The 16,432-nt window shown below is 39.4% G+C and overlaps 1 protein-coding gene across 1 annotated transcript in view; it reads right to left on the bottom strand.

Moving 5' to 3' along the window:
* The window catches only part of LOC124281378 (bone morphogenetic protein receptor type-2-like), an 87,749-nt gene that overhangs the window by 18,026 nt on the left and 53,291 nt on the right, over positions 1 to 16,432 (bottom strand). Inside the window, exons 3-4 of the mRNA XM_046717416.1 lie at positions 6,866 to 7,048; positions 2,104 to 2,655 (exon numbers count right to left, since the gene is read on the bottom strand). Of these exons, the coding sequence (XP_046573372.1) occupies positions 2,104 to 2,655; positions 6,866 to 7,048 (735 nt within the window). The remainder of the gene's footprint in view (positions 1 to 2,103; positions 2,656 to 6,865; positions 7,049 to 16,432) is intronic.

Genomic DNA, 16,432 nt, shown 5'->3' with positions numbered 1-16,432 from the left:
GCGGCGTGATGAGCCACTAGTGACCTAACCACATGGCTACCCCACCGCACCTGGGCTCCACAGGGATGTGAGGCACAGTGTGCTTTGTACAACAGTAGACTGGGCTGAAATGTAATTAATAATTCATTTTGGTGTAATGGACAACTTATATTTTTACTTTTAATTTTGTTTTAATTCATCACTAATTAAACTGTCTACATGGCACACAGCCCACTCCACTGAATAAATATATACATCTGAGACTTCACCTTTACAACATCTACTTCAAGTAAAAATGTAATTTTAAAGATATATCAAAACAAATGTGTCTGACTAAGATAATCTGTTTCTTTGTTGATGGGAGTCATTGAATATTTGGACAAAGAAAATCAAACATAAAGGCAAACTCTATGTACACAAAAATTGCTCTGCATCTTCTTTGTATGACGACTGTAAGAATGTAAGTAGGCAGATGCCATTTGCAACATCAACAATATTAATCTCCGCAGTCATTTCATTGTCTGTACTTATGACTGTCCTTCAAACAACAGAGACAAACAAATAAATCATATCAACAAAGAGAATGTTAGTTTTTATCAATCTAATTATGTGACAGACAATTCTAATCCCATGAATCTCACTTAATATAACAGCTGTAACTAAAGTAAAGTGAACTTTATCAACTCAAGCTGGCCTACTACACATATTGTTCCAAAGTGGGGAATCTGACCCTGGTCTTTGGTATAATGAGCAAACGCTTCAACCACTATGCTACCCCACAAACCCTGGGTGAGTGGATGAGTGAGTGAGTTTGTGAGTGAGTGAGTGAGTGAGTGAGTGAGTGAGTGAGTGAGTGAGTGAGTGAGTGAGTGAGTGAGTGAGTGAGTGAGTGAGCGAGCGAGCAAGTATTATCATGGCAAATGCCACCAGAACACACACTGTTCCAAAGTGGGTGGATGAGTGAGTGAGTGAGTGAGTGAGTGAGCAAGCAAGTATTATCATGGCAAATGCCACTAGAACACACTGTTCCAAAGTGGATAGATGTGTGAGTGAGTGAGTTTGTGAGTGAGTGAGTGAGTGAGTGAGTGAGTGGTGAGTGAGTGAGTGAGTGAGTGAGCGAGTATTATCATGGCAAATGCCACCAGAACACACACTGTTCCAAAGTGGGTAGATGTGTGAGTGAGTGAGTGAGTGAGTGAGTGAGTGAGTGAGAGTGAGTGAGTGAGTGAGTGAGCTGAGCGAGCGAGTGAGTGAGCATTATCATGGCAAGTGCCACCAGAACACACTGTTCCAACGTGGGGAACCTAACCTTGGTCTTCGGCATAATGAACAAACACTTTAACCACTAGGCTACCCAACCATCACTCTCAGCAGAGTTACAACGGGGTATTATCAGCATGGCTTATGGGGTATAATCAGCATGGGTAAATGTACACAGCTAACTTCTGACAATCTATTATTCTTCTGCATAATTTAAACACAGACATGATAATTTGCAAAAAATTAGAAAGTTATCTCAGTGTGCCTTTTTCTTAACTTTTACAAAGGACTTTTATTTTGTACATGTTGGGGTTTATGTAAAGGAATATGAAGAATAGCTAATTTATCTTTGTTATATAAAATCCATAGATTATAATTAAATCTAACATTTTCTTTTCTGGATGTCATTAACGTGTTTATTTCTTAAAGGTTATAGTATATAGTTTCAAGCAATAATACTTAAGTCCTTTCACCGTGTGTCAACCTAATGTGGCTGAAAAGTAGCATTTCAACATTGCCTCTCGATATTGATGTTTTAGCGATACTGTAGTTCAGATTCGAACAAGCAGATTTAGCTTTATCTTTGCTGGTTCAATGATGATTAAGTATGATCAAATGATGAAGTTTTATTAAATATTTAGAGCGCTGGCTACATGCAAAGGTCAAATCAAGGTTAACCTTTGAAACTTAAACTAACTATGTTTCCATGATTTGATAAATACCAAAATGAGGATTCCAAGCAGGAACCTCTTGAAAATATTGCATTTAATTAATCACACCAAAGACATGCATAAATAATCTATATTTCTAATGCATGATATCAACAACCCAGGAAGAGACTCATCTAATAACGTTCTGACTTACCTCCTTTAGTTATGTCTGTGTGCATGTGAGCCAAACCTCTGCAGACTGAGTAGGCCATTTTACAGAGTGTAGGCCAGTCCAACGTGTTATTTTTTAAGTAATTTGTGAGCGAACCAACAGGAACATATTCCAGTACCAATAAATACTGCATGAGTCCATCCTGGGACAGGCTCTCGTCTGCTCCATAAAACTTCAAGAGATTATCATGTTCCATAAACGGCAGCCTGTAAATATTTCCCTCATTTTGATAATACTGTCGATAATGCGGAGTGTATATTTTGACAGCGACCTCCAAGTCATTGAGCAGGCCCTTCCATACTTCACTGTATCGCCCTTTGCTTATGATGCTGCACATCTTCAAGTCATCGATTTCGAAGCCAGGAGGTGGCTGGGCTTCAATGTGTTGTAGAGGGTCATGGATGACACGTTTGTTCGTGACAAACATTCGATAAATTAAATAAACTATTAAGATAACAAGTGCCACGGAGCAGACTGAGACGAGGGAGATGATAATGGTTTTCTCACGATAAGTTGGGTCAGGAGTCGGGCGAACTGAAAGACAAAAAGTCACATTCATAACAACATACAGATGAGTGTTTTCGTGATGAAAACCATGACATGCAGTTCTTGTATGTCTACTGCTTAATGCAATCAAACAAATTCCAGCTGTAACACAGATATACAACTGTACTTTCAGTAAAGCATTGTGTCAGAGCACTGTAGTTCATCTACGTACATAGTTAATTCTTTTAGAGTGAGTGAGTGAGTGAGTGAGTGAGTGAGTGTAGTTTTACGCCACACTCAGCAATATTCCAGTTATATGGCGGTGGTATGTAAATAATCCAGTCTGGACCAGACAATCCAGTGATCAACATCATGAGCATCGTTTGATGCAATTGGGATATGATGACATGTGTCAACCAAGTCAGCAAGCCGGACCACCCGATCCAATTAGTTGCCTCTTACGACAAACATGGGTTATTGAAGAACAATTCTAACCTGGATCTTCATTGGTTAATTGCTTTAGAAAAAGATGGCAACTGGACAAAAGTTGCTGTCATGACCATTACTCAAATACTACTGACGTAAAATCAGGGAACTAAACAAATGAGGGGGGTAATGATGATAAATTACTGGCTGGCAAATCGATATCTGTTGTGTCCACAATGTTGGGTGATACACACGCCACCTTGATGGCATACTGTTCATTAATTTGTACAAGACTGCCTTTGATGTTGTTCTCCTGAAGAGCTACATGATTGCCAGGAGCTACCCCAAGCTGGGCAATGTTCATGGATGCTTGGGCTGTTGTGTACAATAACACCATGGTCAAGAATTGTTGCCATTGAATACCATTAACTGCTATAATTGCTATGTAAAACCATTTTCATTATATTGTACTCCTCAACGATAACTACACTGCAACCCTGTGGTGTTATATTGTACACCTCAACGATAACTACACTGCAACCCTGTGGTGTTATATTGTACTCCTCAACGATAACTACACTGCAACCCTGTGGTGTTATATTGTACACCTCAACGATAACTACACTGCAACCCTGTGGTGTTATATTGTACACCTCAACGATAACTACACTGCAACCCCGTGGTGTTATATTGTACTCCTCAACGATAACTACACTGCAACCCTGTGGTGTTATATTGTACTCCTCAACGATAACTACACTGCAACCCTGTGGTGTTATATTGTACTCCTCAACGATAACTACACTGCAACCCGTGGTGTTATATTGTACACCTCAACGATAACTACACTGCAACCCTGTGGTGTTATATTGTACTCCTCAACGATAACTACACTGCAACCCTGTGGTGTTATATTGTACACCTCAACGATAACTACACTGCAACCCTGTGGTGTTATATTGTACTCCTCAACGATAACTACACTGCAACCCCGTGGTGTTATATTGTACACCTCAACGATAACTACACTGCAACCCTGTGGTGTTATATTGTACACCTCAACGATAACTACACTGCAACCCTGTGGTGTTATATTGTACTCCTCAACGATAACTACACTGCAACCTCGTGGTGTTATGTTGTACTCCTCAACGATAACTACACTGCAACCCTGTGGTGTTATGTTGTACTCCTCAACGATAACTACACTGCAACCCTGTGGTGTTATATTGTACACCTCAACGATAACTACACTGCAACCCCGTGGTGTTATATTGTACTCCTCAACGATAACTACACTGCAACCCCGTGGTGTTATATTGTACTCCTCAACGATAACTACACTGCAACCCCATGGTGTTATATTGTACTCCTCAACGATAACTACACTGCAACCCTGTGGTGTTATATTGTACTCTTCAACGATAACTACACTGCAACCCTGTGGTGTTATATTGTACTCCTCAACGATAACTACACTGCAACCCTGTGGTGTTATATTGTACTCCTCAATGATAACTACACTGCAACCCTGTGGTGTTATATTGTACTCCTCAACGATAACTACACTGCAACCTCGTGGTGTTATGTTGTACTCCTCAACGATAACTACACTGCAACCCCGTGGTGTTATATTGTACTCCTCAACGATAACTACACTGCAACCTCGTGGTGTTATGTTGTACTCCTCAACGATAACTACACTGCAACCCCGTGGTGTTATGTTGTACTCCTCAACGATAACTACACTGCAACCCTGTGGTGTTATATTGTACTCCTCAACGATAACTACACTGCAACCTCGTGGTGTTATGTTGTACTCCTCAACGATAACTACACTGCAACCCTGTGGTGTTATATTGTACTCCTCAGCGATAACTACACTGCAACCCGTGGTGTTATATTGTACTCCTCAACGATAACTACACTGCAACCCTGTGGTGTTATATTGTACTCCTCAACGATAACTACACTGCAACCCTGTGGTGTTATATTGTACTCTTCAACGATAACTACACTGCAACCCCGTGGTGTTATATTGTACTCCTCAACGAGAACTACACTGCAACCCCGTGGTGTTATATTGTACACCTCAACGATAACTACACTGCAACCCTGTGGTGTTATGTTGTACTCCTCAACGATAACTACACTGCAACCCTGTGGTGTTATATTGTACACCTCAACGATAACTACACTGCAACCCCGTGGTGTTATATTGTACTCTTCAACGATAACTACACTGCAACCCTGTGGTGTTATATTGTACTCCTCAACGATAACTACACTGCAACCGCGTGGTGTTATATTGTACACCTCAACGATAACTACACTGCAACCCCATGGTGTTATATTGTACACCTCAATGAAAATGGAACCCCCTGATATTGTATATCAACATCAGCTACTTTGCAACCCTATAGTACTATATTATAATGTAGCTATCATCGAGGTGTACAGTATAACAGACATTGGTTGCAATGTACCTATCATCGAAGTGTACAAAATATTACCATGGGGTTGCAATGTACCTATCATCGAGGTGTACAGTATAATAGAAGTTGGTTGCAATGTACCTATCATCGAAGTGTACAAAATATTACCATGGGGTTGCAATGTACCTATCATCGAGGTGTGCAGTATAATAGAAGTTGGTTGCAATGTACCTATCATCGAGGTGTACAGTATAATAGAAGTTGGTTGCAATGGAGCTATCATTGAGGTGTACAGTATAATACCATGGGGTTGCAATATAGCTATCGTTGAGGTGTACAATACCATGGGTCTTATCTCATAATACAGAACGCTCAGTCAGGTCTTGTTGAGCCAACACTCCTTAATCTGACAATCAGCTTTATCTGACACTAATGTGAAGAGCCAATTAAATCAAACCTATTTAAGACCTCTTAATCTAACAGTCTTGCTCATCTAATTTACAATAGATTGTTCATTAATAAGTCTTGTTACTCTGACACAGTGATCAGCTAATTTCGTGGTCATCTGTGTGTACACAGCCCTTAATATGAGTAGAGCTGGTTAGTGGCTACAAATTGCAACCAATCAGGACTAAATCACATGTTTAATTTAACAATACCTTATGAACAAATGCCTTTATTTTGATTTCTGATATACATTTCCCATTGATGAACTGTATCAGAATTCACTATTGTCTCAAAAGCATGTACAAAATATATGTACACTTATCTCCTCAGTTTTACATTTACATTTCACATACTCTGTGGTACCAGGCTCTGGTTCATTTCATCATTAAAGGCACAATGTCACATATTTACGACAATACTTTGGGCTATGTTATATATATTGGGGTATATGCACTGACTTTAGATTCCTATTGATGCAACAAAAGACTTATGATGGCTTACGACTTGCCTGAATCAATAATTGAAACCTTGAGGCGAAAAGCTTCCAAACAGATAAAACTTGCCATATATGGAATGTCAACAATTGCTCTGTACAATGAAAACTGTTGCACAGCGGTGTTGTCGGTGTTTGCCAAACTGGTTTCAATCACAAGTTTCGTAATAGGATATTCATAGCGGGTGCTACAAGGGACATAACTCTATGGGGTTAGCTTCAAGTAATTTTAGACTGGTAAAGGGGACGAGAGTCGATTTAATGCAATGTTGCATTAATTCATTCAAACTTTTTAATTTAATCTTGTAATCTAAATACGTAAAAAAAGAAATGAACAAATTATATGGTAGCTTCCCCGAGGGCTGATAGTTAGAGAAATGCATTATGTATTTTTAGAGAAATGTGGTGTGACATTGTGCCTTTAAATAATATATTTCAACAACATGCAAACTCTTACGTGGTATACGGGGTGCTTCTGAGGTGTGCATATCAGGCTTGTAAACATCAGTGACGTTCTCATTACATCTCTCCCCGCCTGAGCAGCAGCAGAACTTGGAGTACGTCTCAGACACTCGCTTGGGAGGGTTGTTGGACCGGCAGGACTTGTCAAAGCATTGGTTCTGGTCTCCAATCCAACATCCTGAAAACAGACAATCATACTTAAACACTGTGAAACTGCTCTTACCTTTGTCCAAAAGTGATTCTGTCAAGTCTCAGTCTAAAAGACAAACAGAAATGAACACATCCTTTGGCAGATGACCTGTTTGAAGATACAGAACTACAAGGCTCTGTAGCTCACATATTATAACAAGCACAGTTGGCCGAAAAATAACTCTTAACCATGTTATGTTATATTTGGGATTACACTTTCTCAGTAAAGTACATTTTCTAGTACTCTTGTTGGCGTGAGTCCCACACTCTCCAGGTCAGGCACCTAATCGCCAGCACATAAAGTCAGCCATCTGGCCCACTTTGCCACCACACCATACTTGTCAGAAGGGTACACAAAGTCCATGATCTAGACTACCAGTTGTCCGAATTCTTTTTTGCTGGATGCCACAATAGCTGTGTTACATTTGACTGCTTTCTAAATGGCATTGCGTAAACCATATCTTCATTGGTACAATGACAAGCTGGTTTACAAATATGTGAATGCTTATCAATATCAGGGCCATTTAGTCAAGGTTAATGTTACCCAAATCTTTCAAAAGTGGGTCACTATCCAAGGAAGTTTAATTATAAGTCTAATGATATTTGTAATTAATGATATTTGAGAAAATGAAAGCATGAAGTTATTGGTGAGAATTCCTCTGATCCATGTGAAATAAGTCCATAGTGAGATATCCTCTGATGTCAACAGTCTTTTGCAATAATCAAGAGTAATAATGATGCACCTTCGTTGAACCATCACCTCAGACGTGACCTTGTCCAGAACTGAAACTGACGTGTGAGTGAGTGAGTTTAGTTTTACGCCGCACTCAGCAATATTACAGCTTTATGGTGGCGATCTGTAAATAATCGAGTCTGGACCAGACAATCCAGTGATCAACAGCATGAGCATCGATCTACGCAATTGGGATACGATGACATGTGTCAACCAAGTCAGCGAGTCTGACCACCCGATCCCGTTAGTCGCCTCTTACGACAAGCATGGGTTATTGAAGATCAATATTCGTACCCAGATCTTCACGGATAGAAACTGACATGTGATGTTTGTTTGTTTGTTGAACACTGCACTCAGCAAAACTGGATGAAGTTTGATGCCTGAAGAGTTAAGAATGCCTCAAAAAACTGACAATAATGTAACCATGTTTTGCAAATATGTTATTCATACACCATACATACTTCATCCGAAATGGTTGCAGGAAAGTTGTCACAATGCACGAAAGAACCGTATATGACCATAGATAAGCTGATCTCATAGATAAACCGAGGTCCTAACTTGACCCTAAAATTAGTATGAAGATGGTATGTTCCAAACCAATAACTTTGTTCATCTTCTCATCGTGATCAGTCTTCGGGAAATAGAATGTCTCCAAATCCATATTGAATTACGCAAGTAAATCCTGCTGTTACATTTTCTTATTCAAAGCAACAACACTCATATTGCATCCACTCACGCCTCAAAATAAAGTCTAGTAGACAGAATATGGATATGTACAAATAATTTGTTTGCTATAAGTCACATTTATTGTAGCTGGATGAGCACATGTAAACAATCGCACGAAACCACAGCAGTGACAGGTCAAACTGTTCCATACATAAACAAATCTGGCAATACACCAAAGTGCTGCCGCATAACATTAGTTATGATCATAAATATTTTACATTTATTGAGCAAAACCTGCAATAAAAATGACACATTTCAAGAACATATTTCTCTTTGTAAAATAATAGTTCAGAAAATGTTTTTTTCTGCTCCCCTGTATCCGAAAACATTTGTTATATACTATTGGGTTTGTTTTAACTAAATCATGCGTGTACAGTTGATTCCTATTTCTGTTTATGAGACAAATACACACCGTAATCTTAATCCCAGTATATAATACAATGCCCAACAAAAACAAATTAGAACTTGAAAGGTAAATGTCTAGCGATGTTTAATTGTAATTTGACGTCTTCACCGACAAAAGTCATTTTGTCTTGTTCATTTACATGAATCAATACGGTGTTGTTTTCTTACCACCAGAAAATGAGTTTGATGAAAGTGTAACCTATAGATAAGTCAACCACTTTCTACAAACTGTTTTTTTTGGGGTGGACTTCAAAATCCGGCTTACTACGGTCATATATGGTAATATTTTGAATAGTGTTGTAAGGCAGCCATGATGAAAGTTCAAAGGCCTGGTGGTGTCAGAGAAATGTTGGAAGATTACATGGCAGATGGATGAAGATAGATACTGCTAAATGACTGAAATAATCATGCTTGAATATTTTATTACCTTTAAAACTCCACCACTGGGGCCTTGTTCCATAATGTAAACTGAGTGCTACGAATGTAGCTACGGCAAAAACCTAACACACACTGACCGGTATGACACTTGTAGTGTTAGTATCGCCTTGGTGAACTTAGGCCCAGATTGTAATATTATTACCTTTTCAGATAGATTCACACAACCGTGAACAAGGTGTTAGGTAATGTAGCAGGTCATATCAACAGTTTCCTGTTCTCAGAATCAGGACAATATCTAGTCTTCAATAATTCAAACGTCATACACATTTTCCCTTTGATTCAGGTTCGTGGTACCTTTCGAAATGTGTAAATTAGGCTGAGTTTGGACTGTACTTGGACACCAATGATATTGTCTAAATTATTCAAATATGGCACATGCAACTAGCCAGCTCCCAGACACAAACACAGAAGTCGGCCCTTCCTCCCAGTAATAATCAATATGTGATGATCAGAGCAAAGGGCAGTCTTCTAACAACTGTCTGCGCTTGATCACATTATACCACCAATAAGCTCAATAATATCCTCAAACACAATCTGCTTCACACAGAGGCTCTTTATGAATGTCCATACTAAGCACTTCAATCATACAGTGATACATTTGCAACAATGTATTACATACACTGTCTCATGGTTCCACTTGTAAAGCTCATAACTCCATACTTTATGTTTGCTCAAAGCTTTGTATCATTATATCACCCCATCAATGGATCAGGGTGCACTTGACTTTTCATTCTCAACTCCCTGGGGAGTATGTAACCCACGCTGCCTGTAAGGCACCAGGTTAACTGCCACATTACCATCTCATCCTACTGGGCACCCAATTACTGCTGGACACATTTCGAACAAAGTCACATGTCCGTACCACATTTGTTTGAGTGTGCGGCAGACAGATGCCCTAGAAAGTCTCCAGAGTCAAGCTGACTGGCGCCGCCAGCTATCTGAGGACTCTCCGCAGCCAACATGACTTGTGCTCTCTACACACGACCATGTACAATGAACAAGGGAGAAAGTTCTGTGGTTATGTAACTTCTTTATTCTTATATGATGTCAGCTGCATGATAATGATGTGAGCATCTACACCGAAACGACCCGAGCATCTACACCGAAACGACCCGAGCATCTAAACCGAAACAACCCGAGCATCTACACCGAAACGACCCGAGCATCTACACCGAAACCGTTTTAAGCATCTATACCAAAAAGCCTCATACTGTCATAAAGAGGCTATATATCCATAGAACTATGTCCCTAGTTCATCACACCAACTTGTAAATGCCACTCAAAGAAGTTACCATGTGAAACCTTTGATCTCAGATGTACAACTACCTATATCATGGGTGAAAAACCATTCCTGAGAGCAGCACATGCATCATCAAAACAACATAACAACTAGTTGACAATATGTGACCTATGACCTTTTGAACATGACTGACACAAAACATGACACAAGAAGATCCTTATTGATTGGTTGGTGGGTTTGTTGTTTAATGCCGCGCTCAGCAATATTACAGCTGTATGGCAGTGGTCTGTAAATAATCGGGTCTGGACCAGACAATCCAGTGATCAACTGCATGAGCATCGATCTACGCAATTGGGATACGATGATATGTGTCAACCAAGTCAGCGAGTCTGAGCACCCGATCCCGTTAGTCGCCTCTTACGACAAGCATGGGTTAGTGAAGATCAATTTTAACCCGGATGTCGCCTCTTACGACAAGCATGGGTTAGTGAAGATCAATTTTAACCCTGATGTCGCCTCTTACGACAAGCATGGGTTACTGAAGATCAATTTTAACCCGTTAGTCGCCTCTTACAACAAGCATGGGGTTACCTAGGACCAATTCTAACCCGGATCTTCACGGGTCGACTGGATGTGGGTAATATAGAGTGTCTAAAGAGGTGTTACTTGATTGTCTTTGGATGTTACCCACTTCCATCCATTACAACAATGAAACAGCATGCATGGACACTACAATATACAACTTATAAACTATGCACTACTACATGGGCACTACAATATACAACTTATAAACTATGCACTACTACATGGACACTACAATATACAACTTATACACTATGCACTACTACATGGACACTACAATATACAACTTATAAACTATGCACTACTACATGGACACTACAATATACAACTTATAACCTATGCACTACTACATGGACACTACAATATACAACTTATACACTATGCACTACTACATGGACACTACAATATACAACTTATAAACTATGCACTACTACATGGACACTACAATATACAACTTATAACCTATGCACTACTACATGGACACTACAATATACAACTTATACACTATGCACTACTACATGGACACTACAATATACAACTTATAAACTATGCACTACATGGGCACTACAATATACAACTTATACACTATGCACTACTACATGGGCACTACAATATACAACTTATAAACTATGCACTACTACATGGTCACTACAATATACAACTTATAAACTATGCACTACTACATGGACACTACAATATACAACTTATAACCTATGCACTACTACATGGACACTACAATATACAACTTATAAACTATGCACTACTACATGGACACTACAATATACAACTTATACACTATGCACTACTACATGGACACTACAATATACAACTTATAACCTATGCACTACTACATGGACACTACAATATACAACTTATAAACTATGCACTACTACATGGACACTACAATATACAACTTATCAACTATGCACTACTACATGGACACTACAATATACAACTTATAAACTATGCACTACTACATGGACACTACAATATACAACTTATAACCTATGCACTACTACATGGACACTACAATATACAACTTATAAACTATGCACTACTACATGGACACTTCAATATACAACTTATACACTATGCACTACTACATGGGCACTACAATATACAACTCATAAACTATGCACTACTACATGGACACTACAATATACAACTTATACACTATGCACTACTACATGGGCACTACAATATACAACTTATACACTATGTACTACTACATGGGCACTACAATATACAACTTATAAACTATGCACTACTACATGGACACTACAATATACAACTTATAAACCTATGCACTACTACATGGACACTACAATATACAACTTATAAACTATGCACTACTACATGGACACTACAATATACAACTTATACACTATGCACTACTACATGGGCACTACAATATACAACTCATAAACTATGCACTACTACATGGACACTACAATATACAACTTATACACTATGCACTACTACATGGGCACTACAATATACAACTTATACACTATGTACTACTACATGGGCACTACAATATACAACTTATACACTATGCACTACTACATGGACACTACAATACTGTAAACGTAGTATATTTCGCGCAGGTTTTATTTTCCCGCTTTTCGGGCAAAACATTTTAGCGCGAAAATTTATACACCGCGAATAAACCTGTCATTCATTCAGTCTAGCCACGCTCGCCCATGAGTTGTTACCATAACACATCAAGTTTGAAGACAGAAATCTACGGGAATCTTAAAATGACGACTGATAGTAGCATAAAGAATCAAACTTAACTGTCGCTGTAATGGATTTCCCAAAACATAATTAAATAGTGAGCCAAATCCCATCCCCGTATTAGCGAAAACAGCAATGTGTGTTGTGGTCACATGACAGATGGTTTGATACAAAACAGATTACCACAAAACGACTCGGAAAGAAATAATACAGCAGTATCATCATGAAGCGAATAGTCACTAACACTCAATCATCTCATTCACAACAACCCGGCTTGTTTGAAATCACAAAGAGCTTCATATACAGTATAAGTTAATTAGTCACATCGTCAGAATTCGGAACATAATACTGATGTGTTTTTCATCTCTTCCGGGAGTAAACGGGTTACTGTGTACTAGTATATCGCACAGATAGGGATTTCCTGTGAGTAAGTAATAAATGCCGCCTGACAGGTTCAGCCACTCTGTTTGTTTTCACTGCTATTAGTGGCGGCCAAAGAGACAGCTGGCAGTTCCGGCAATTACTGATTGCGCGAATAATTGACCGCTCGATGTAGTCTAAACTATCAATTCCGCGAAAATTGCACCACGCGAAAATAAGTACGTTTACAGTATACAACTTATACACTATGCACTACTACATGGACACTACAATATACAACTTTTAAACTATGCACTACTACATGGACACTACAATATACAACTTATACACTATGCACTACTACATGGACACTACAATATACAACTTATAAACTATGCACTACTACATGGACACTACAATATACAACTTATACACTATGCACTACTACATGGACACTACAATATACAACTTATAAACTATGCACTACTACATCAGGAGAAACACAAAGATGGATGGAATGTTTGACATTATCAAAATAGTGTGTTTATTCTGTTCATTGAGTCGTATTTTGGGTGTGACTGTTCTTTATCTCTTCTGATCAATATAAAATAGAGATGCTCTCTTGCACTTAGTGCAATGAGGCTTTTATTTTACTCAAGGGGTTTTCTACAGAATATATCTAGGGCATGTAATTTGATAACTGAAGGGTATTGTGGCCAATTATAAAAAGAAAATTGGGCCGATGAGGCTCTCCACCACTATCATTACCAGATATTGTCATCCCTACACCTATCATGACAAGAAAAATCAAGACCAGTGAGGCTCTTCACCACTTATATCAAAATGAATATGTCAAGAATAATGAAGCTCTTCCCCACTATCATGGCCAGAAATAGTCAAGACCAGTGAGGCTCCCTACCACTAATATCTCAAGACAGTCAAGACCAATGGAGCTCTGTACCACACATGGTGCAAAATCCCAAAATAATGAGTCTTTCACTACCATCATAACCAGAAGCTGTCAAGACTAACGAGGCTCCCTACCACTAATATCACAAGACAAAGAAACAACCAATCCATCAATGAGACTCTTCATCACTATTATGTCCAGTAAAAGTCAGAAGCGAGGCTCTCCGTCTCTACCACTACAAAATGTGCCAACGAGGCTCTGCACCACTAGTATGAAAACAATAGTCAAGACCAATGAGGCTCTTCAACATAGACTGGAATAATAGGGCCTTTTTTTTTGTCTCATTAACTCTGCATTACTCTGAGATTGACACTAGATAACAAAACACCTTTTCCCAGCTGCTAAAACAACTTTGCAATTACTCTTCATGATACATCTGAGCCATCCAGTGCTGCAAAAAGGCTGAAGCACTTGAATCATTAGGTGGTGCCAATTCTGATCAAGCTGCTAAACTGGAACAGGTTTTGCTCACTGACTCTTTTCATAAAATGCACTTAATACAAGTATCAAAAGTGATAACATCAGTCAGGCAGGACTTTTGGTTTTTAGTTTCAAGTTATTATTTAATACTGTTCAGGCTTAAGGATGAAGGCTACAGCTCCATGCCATAATCTGAATGCTAAATGAACTACTTGGGGGTCCTCATATAACAATAGTCTGGCTAAAACTGCAACTATGTTGAGATCTTTTGTTGAACAATATATTCTACTGAAGGCAGTCAAGGTCCTTTCCCAAGCCCTGCACTCAAACTTACTGTGCTATGAGAAAAGAAAGAGCAATAGATCTGAAATCTGATGATGACAATAAGGGAGTGGAAGCCAGGCAGCAGAAGTCCATGGCTGGGTTTACCAATTTCAGTCACAAAAGCATCATGAGTGAGAGAGTGAGTGGGTTTAATGCCTCTTTGAGTGAGTGAGTTTAGTTTTACGCCACTCTCAGCAATATTCCAGCTATATGGCGGCGGTCTGTAAGTAATCCAATCTGGACCAGGCAATTTAGTGATCAACAGCATGAGCATTGATCTAAGCAGTTGGGAAAGATGACATGTGTCAACCAAGTCAGTGAGCCTCACCACCCGATCCCATTAGTCGCCTCTTGTGACAAGCATTGGTTACTGAAGATCAATAATCTATCTTCACGGGTAAATGCCACTTTGAACAATATTCCAGTTTTATCACATGTGTTAGCTTAACGTGGGAGGTTAAAGCCAGAAGTGATGCTGGTCGCAAGACATTTACCACGTTGGTAAAACCCAGGAGCACTGGTGTGGTGCTGACAAACCTAAAAACATAATTTGGGCAAACAGGGATTCACACCCACACTCATGGGTTTCTGGCTCGACCAGGGGCGGTGGGGTAGCCTAGTGGTTAATGCATTCGCTCGTCACACCGAAGACCCAGGTTCGATTCCCCACATGGGTACAATGTGTGAAGCCCACTTCTAGTATCCCCCGCCGTGATATTGCTGAAATATTGCTAAAAGCGGCGTAAAACTAAACTCACTCACTCTGGCTAGACCAAGCAAAGAAACCTTGTTCGGCCAATTGTAGTACCAAAGGTTCAAATCCTTTGTATCACAATAATTCCTAGCCTCTGACACATATAGCCAGGATGTTTGCCATAACCTGTTGCCATCAGTGCATACGGACTGTATCAGCACCGTTGGATATGGCTCATAATTACCTCGAAAGTGCATCATAGATGTTGCACTTTTACATGCTAGATACATTGTTACCTTGTTCTGTGTCATCGTAAGATAGTAATTACATCGCAGAGCTGATAAGGCATGTTGTCCTGGTCACATGCAGTAACTGTTGGCATGTCTAGGATACATACGATAGCCACAGCGGTTGCAACAGCTGCCGGTACTATTTCCCATGAAATGATTACACCACGTCATTAATCCCAATGATATGCTTCATTCCAGATCAATGTACAAATAATCTTTTGCATGACATCTTGCTTTGTACTGTTGAACCATGAAATTCAAGGGATTGTAGGCAGGCCTACCATATAAAACCTACAAAGAGCACCCAAACTGTGGCATATGACACTATAAGAGAAGAGTTACAAACAAGACACAGGCCTGATAAAGTGCACATCGTAATGATTGAAACCTCCCACCATGTCAATGGAGACAACAACAGATCAAGTGAATGCGCACAAGTGAATGCCCCACAACG

This window comes from Haliotis rubra, unplaced genomic scaffold (assembly GCF_003918875.1).
Source record: "Haliotis rubra isolate DU_JTF1 unplaced genomic scaffold, ASM391887v1 Scf283, whole genome shotgun sequence".
Classification (NCBI taxonomy): Eukaryota; Metazoa; Mollusca; class Gastropoda; order Lepetellida; family Haliotidae; genus Haliotis; species Haliotis rubra.
This window is presented reverse-complemented; position numbering and strand designations above follow the sequence as displayed.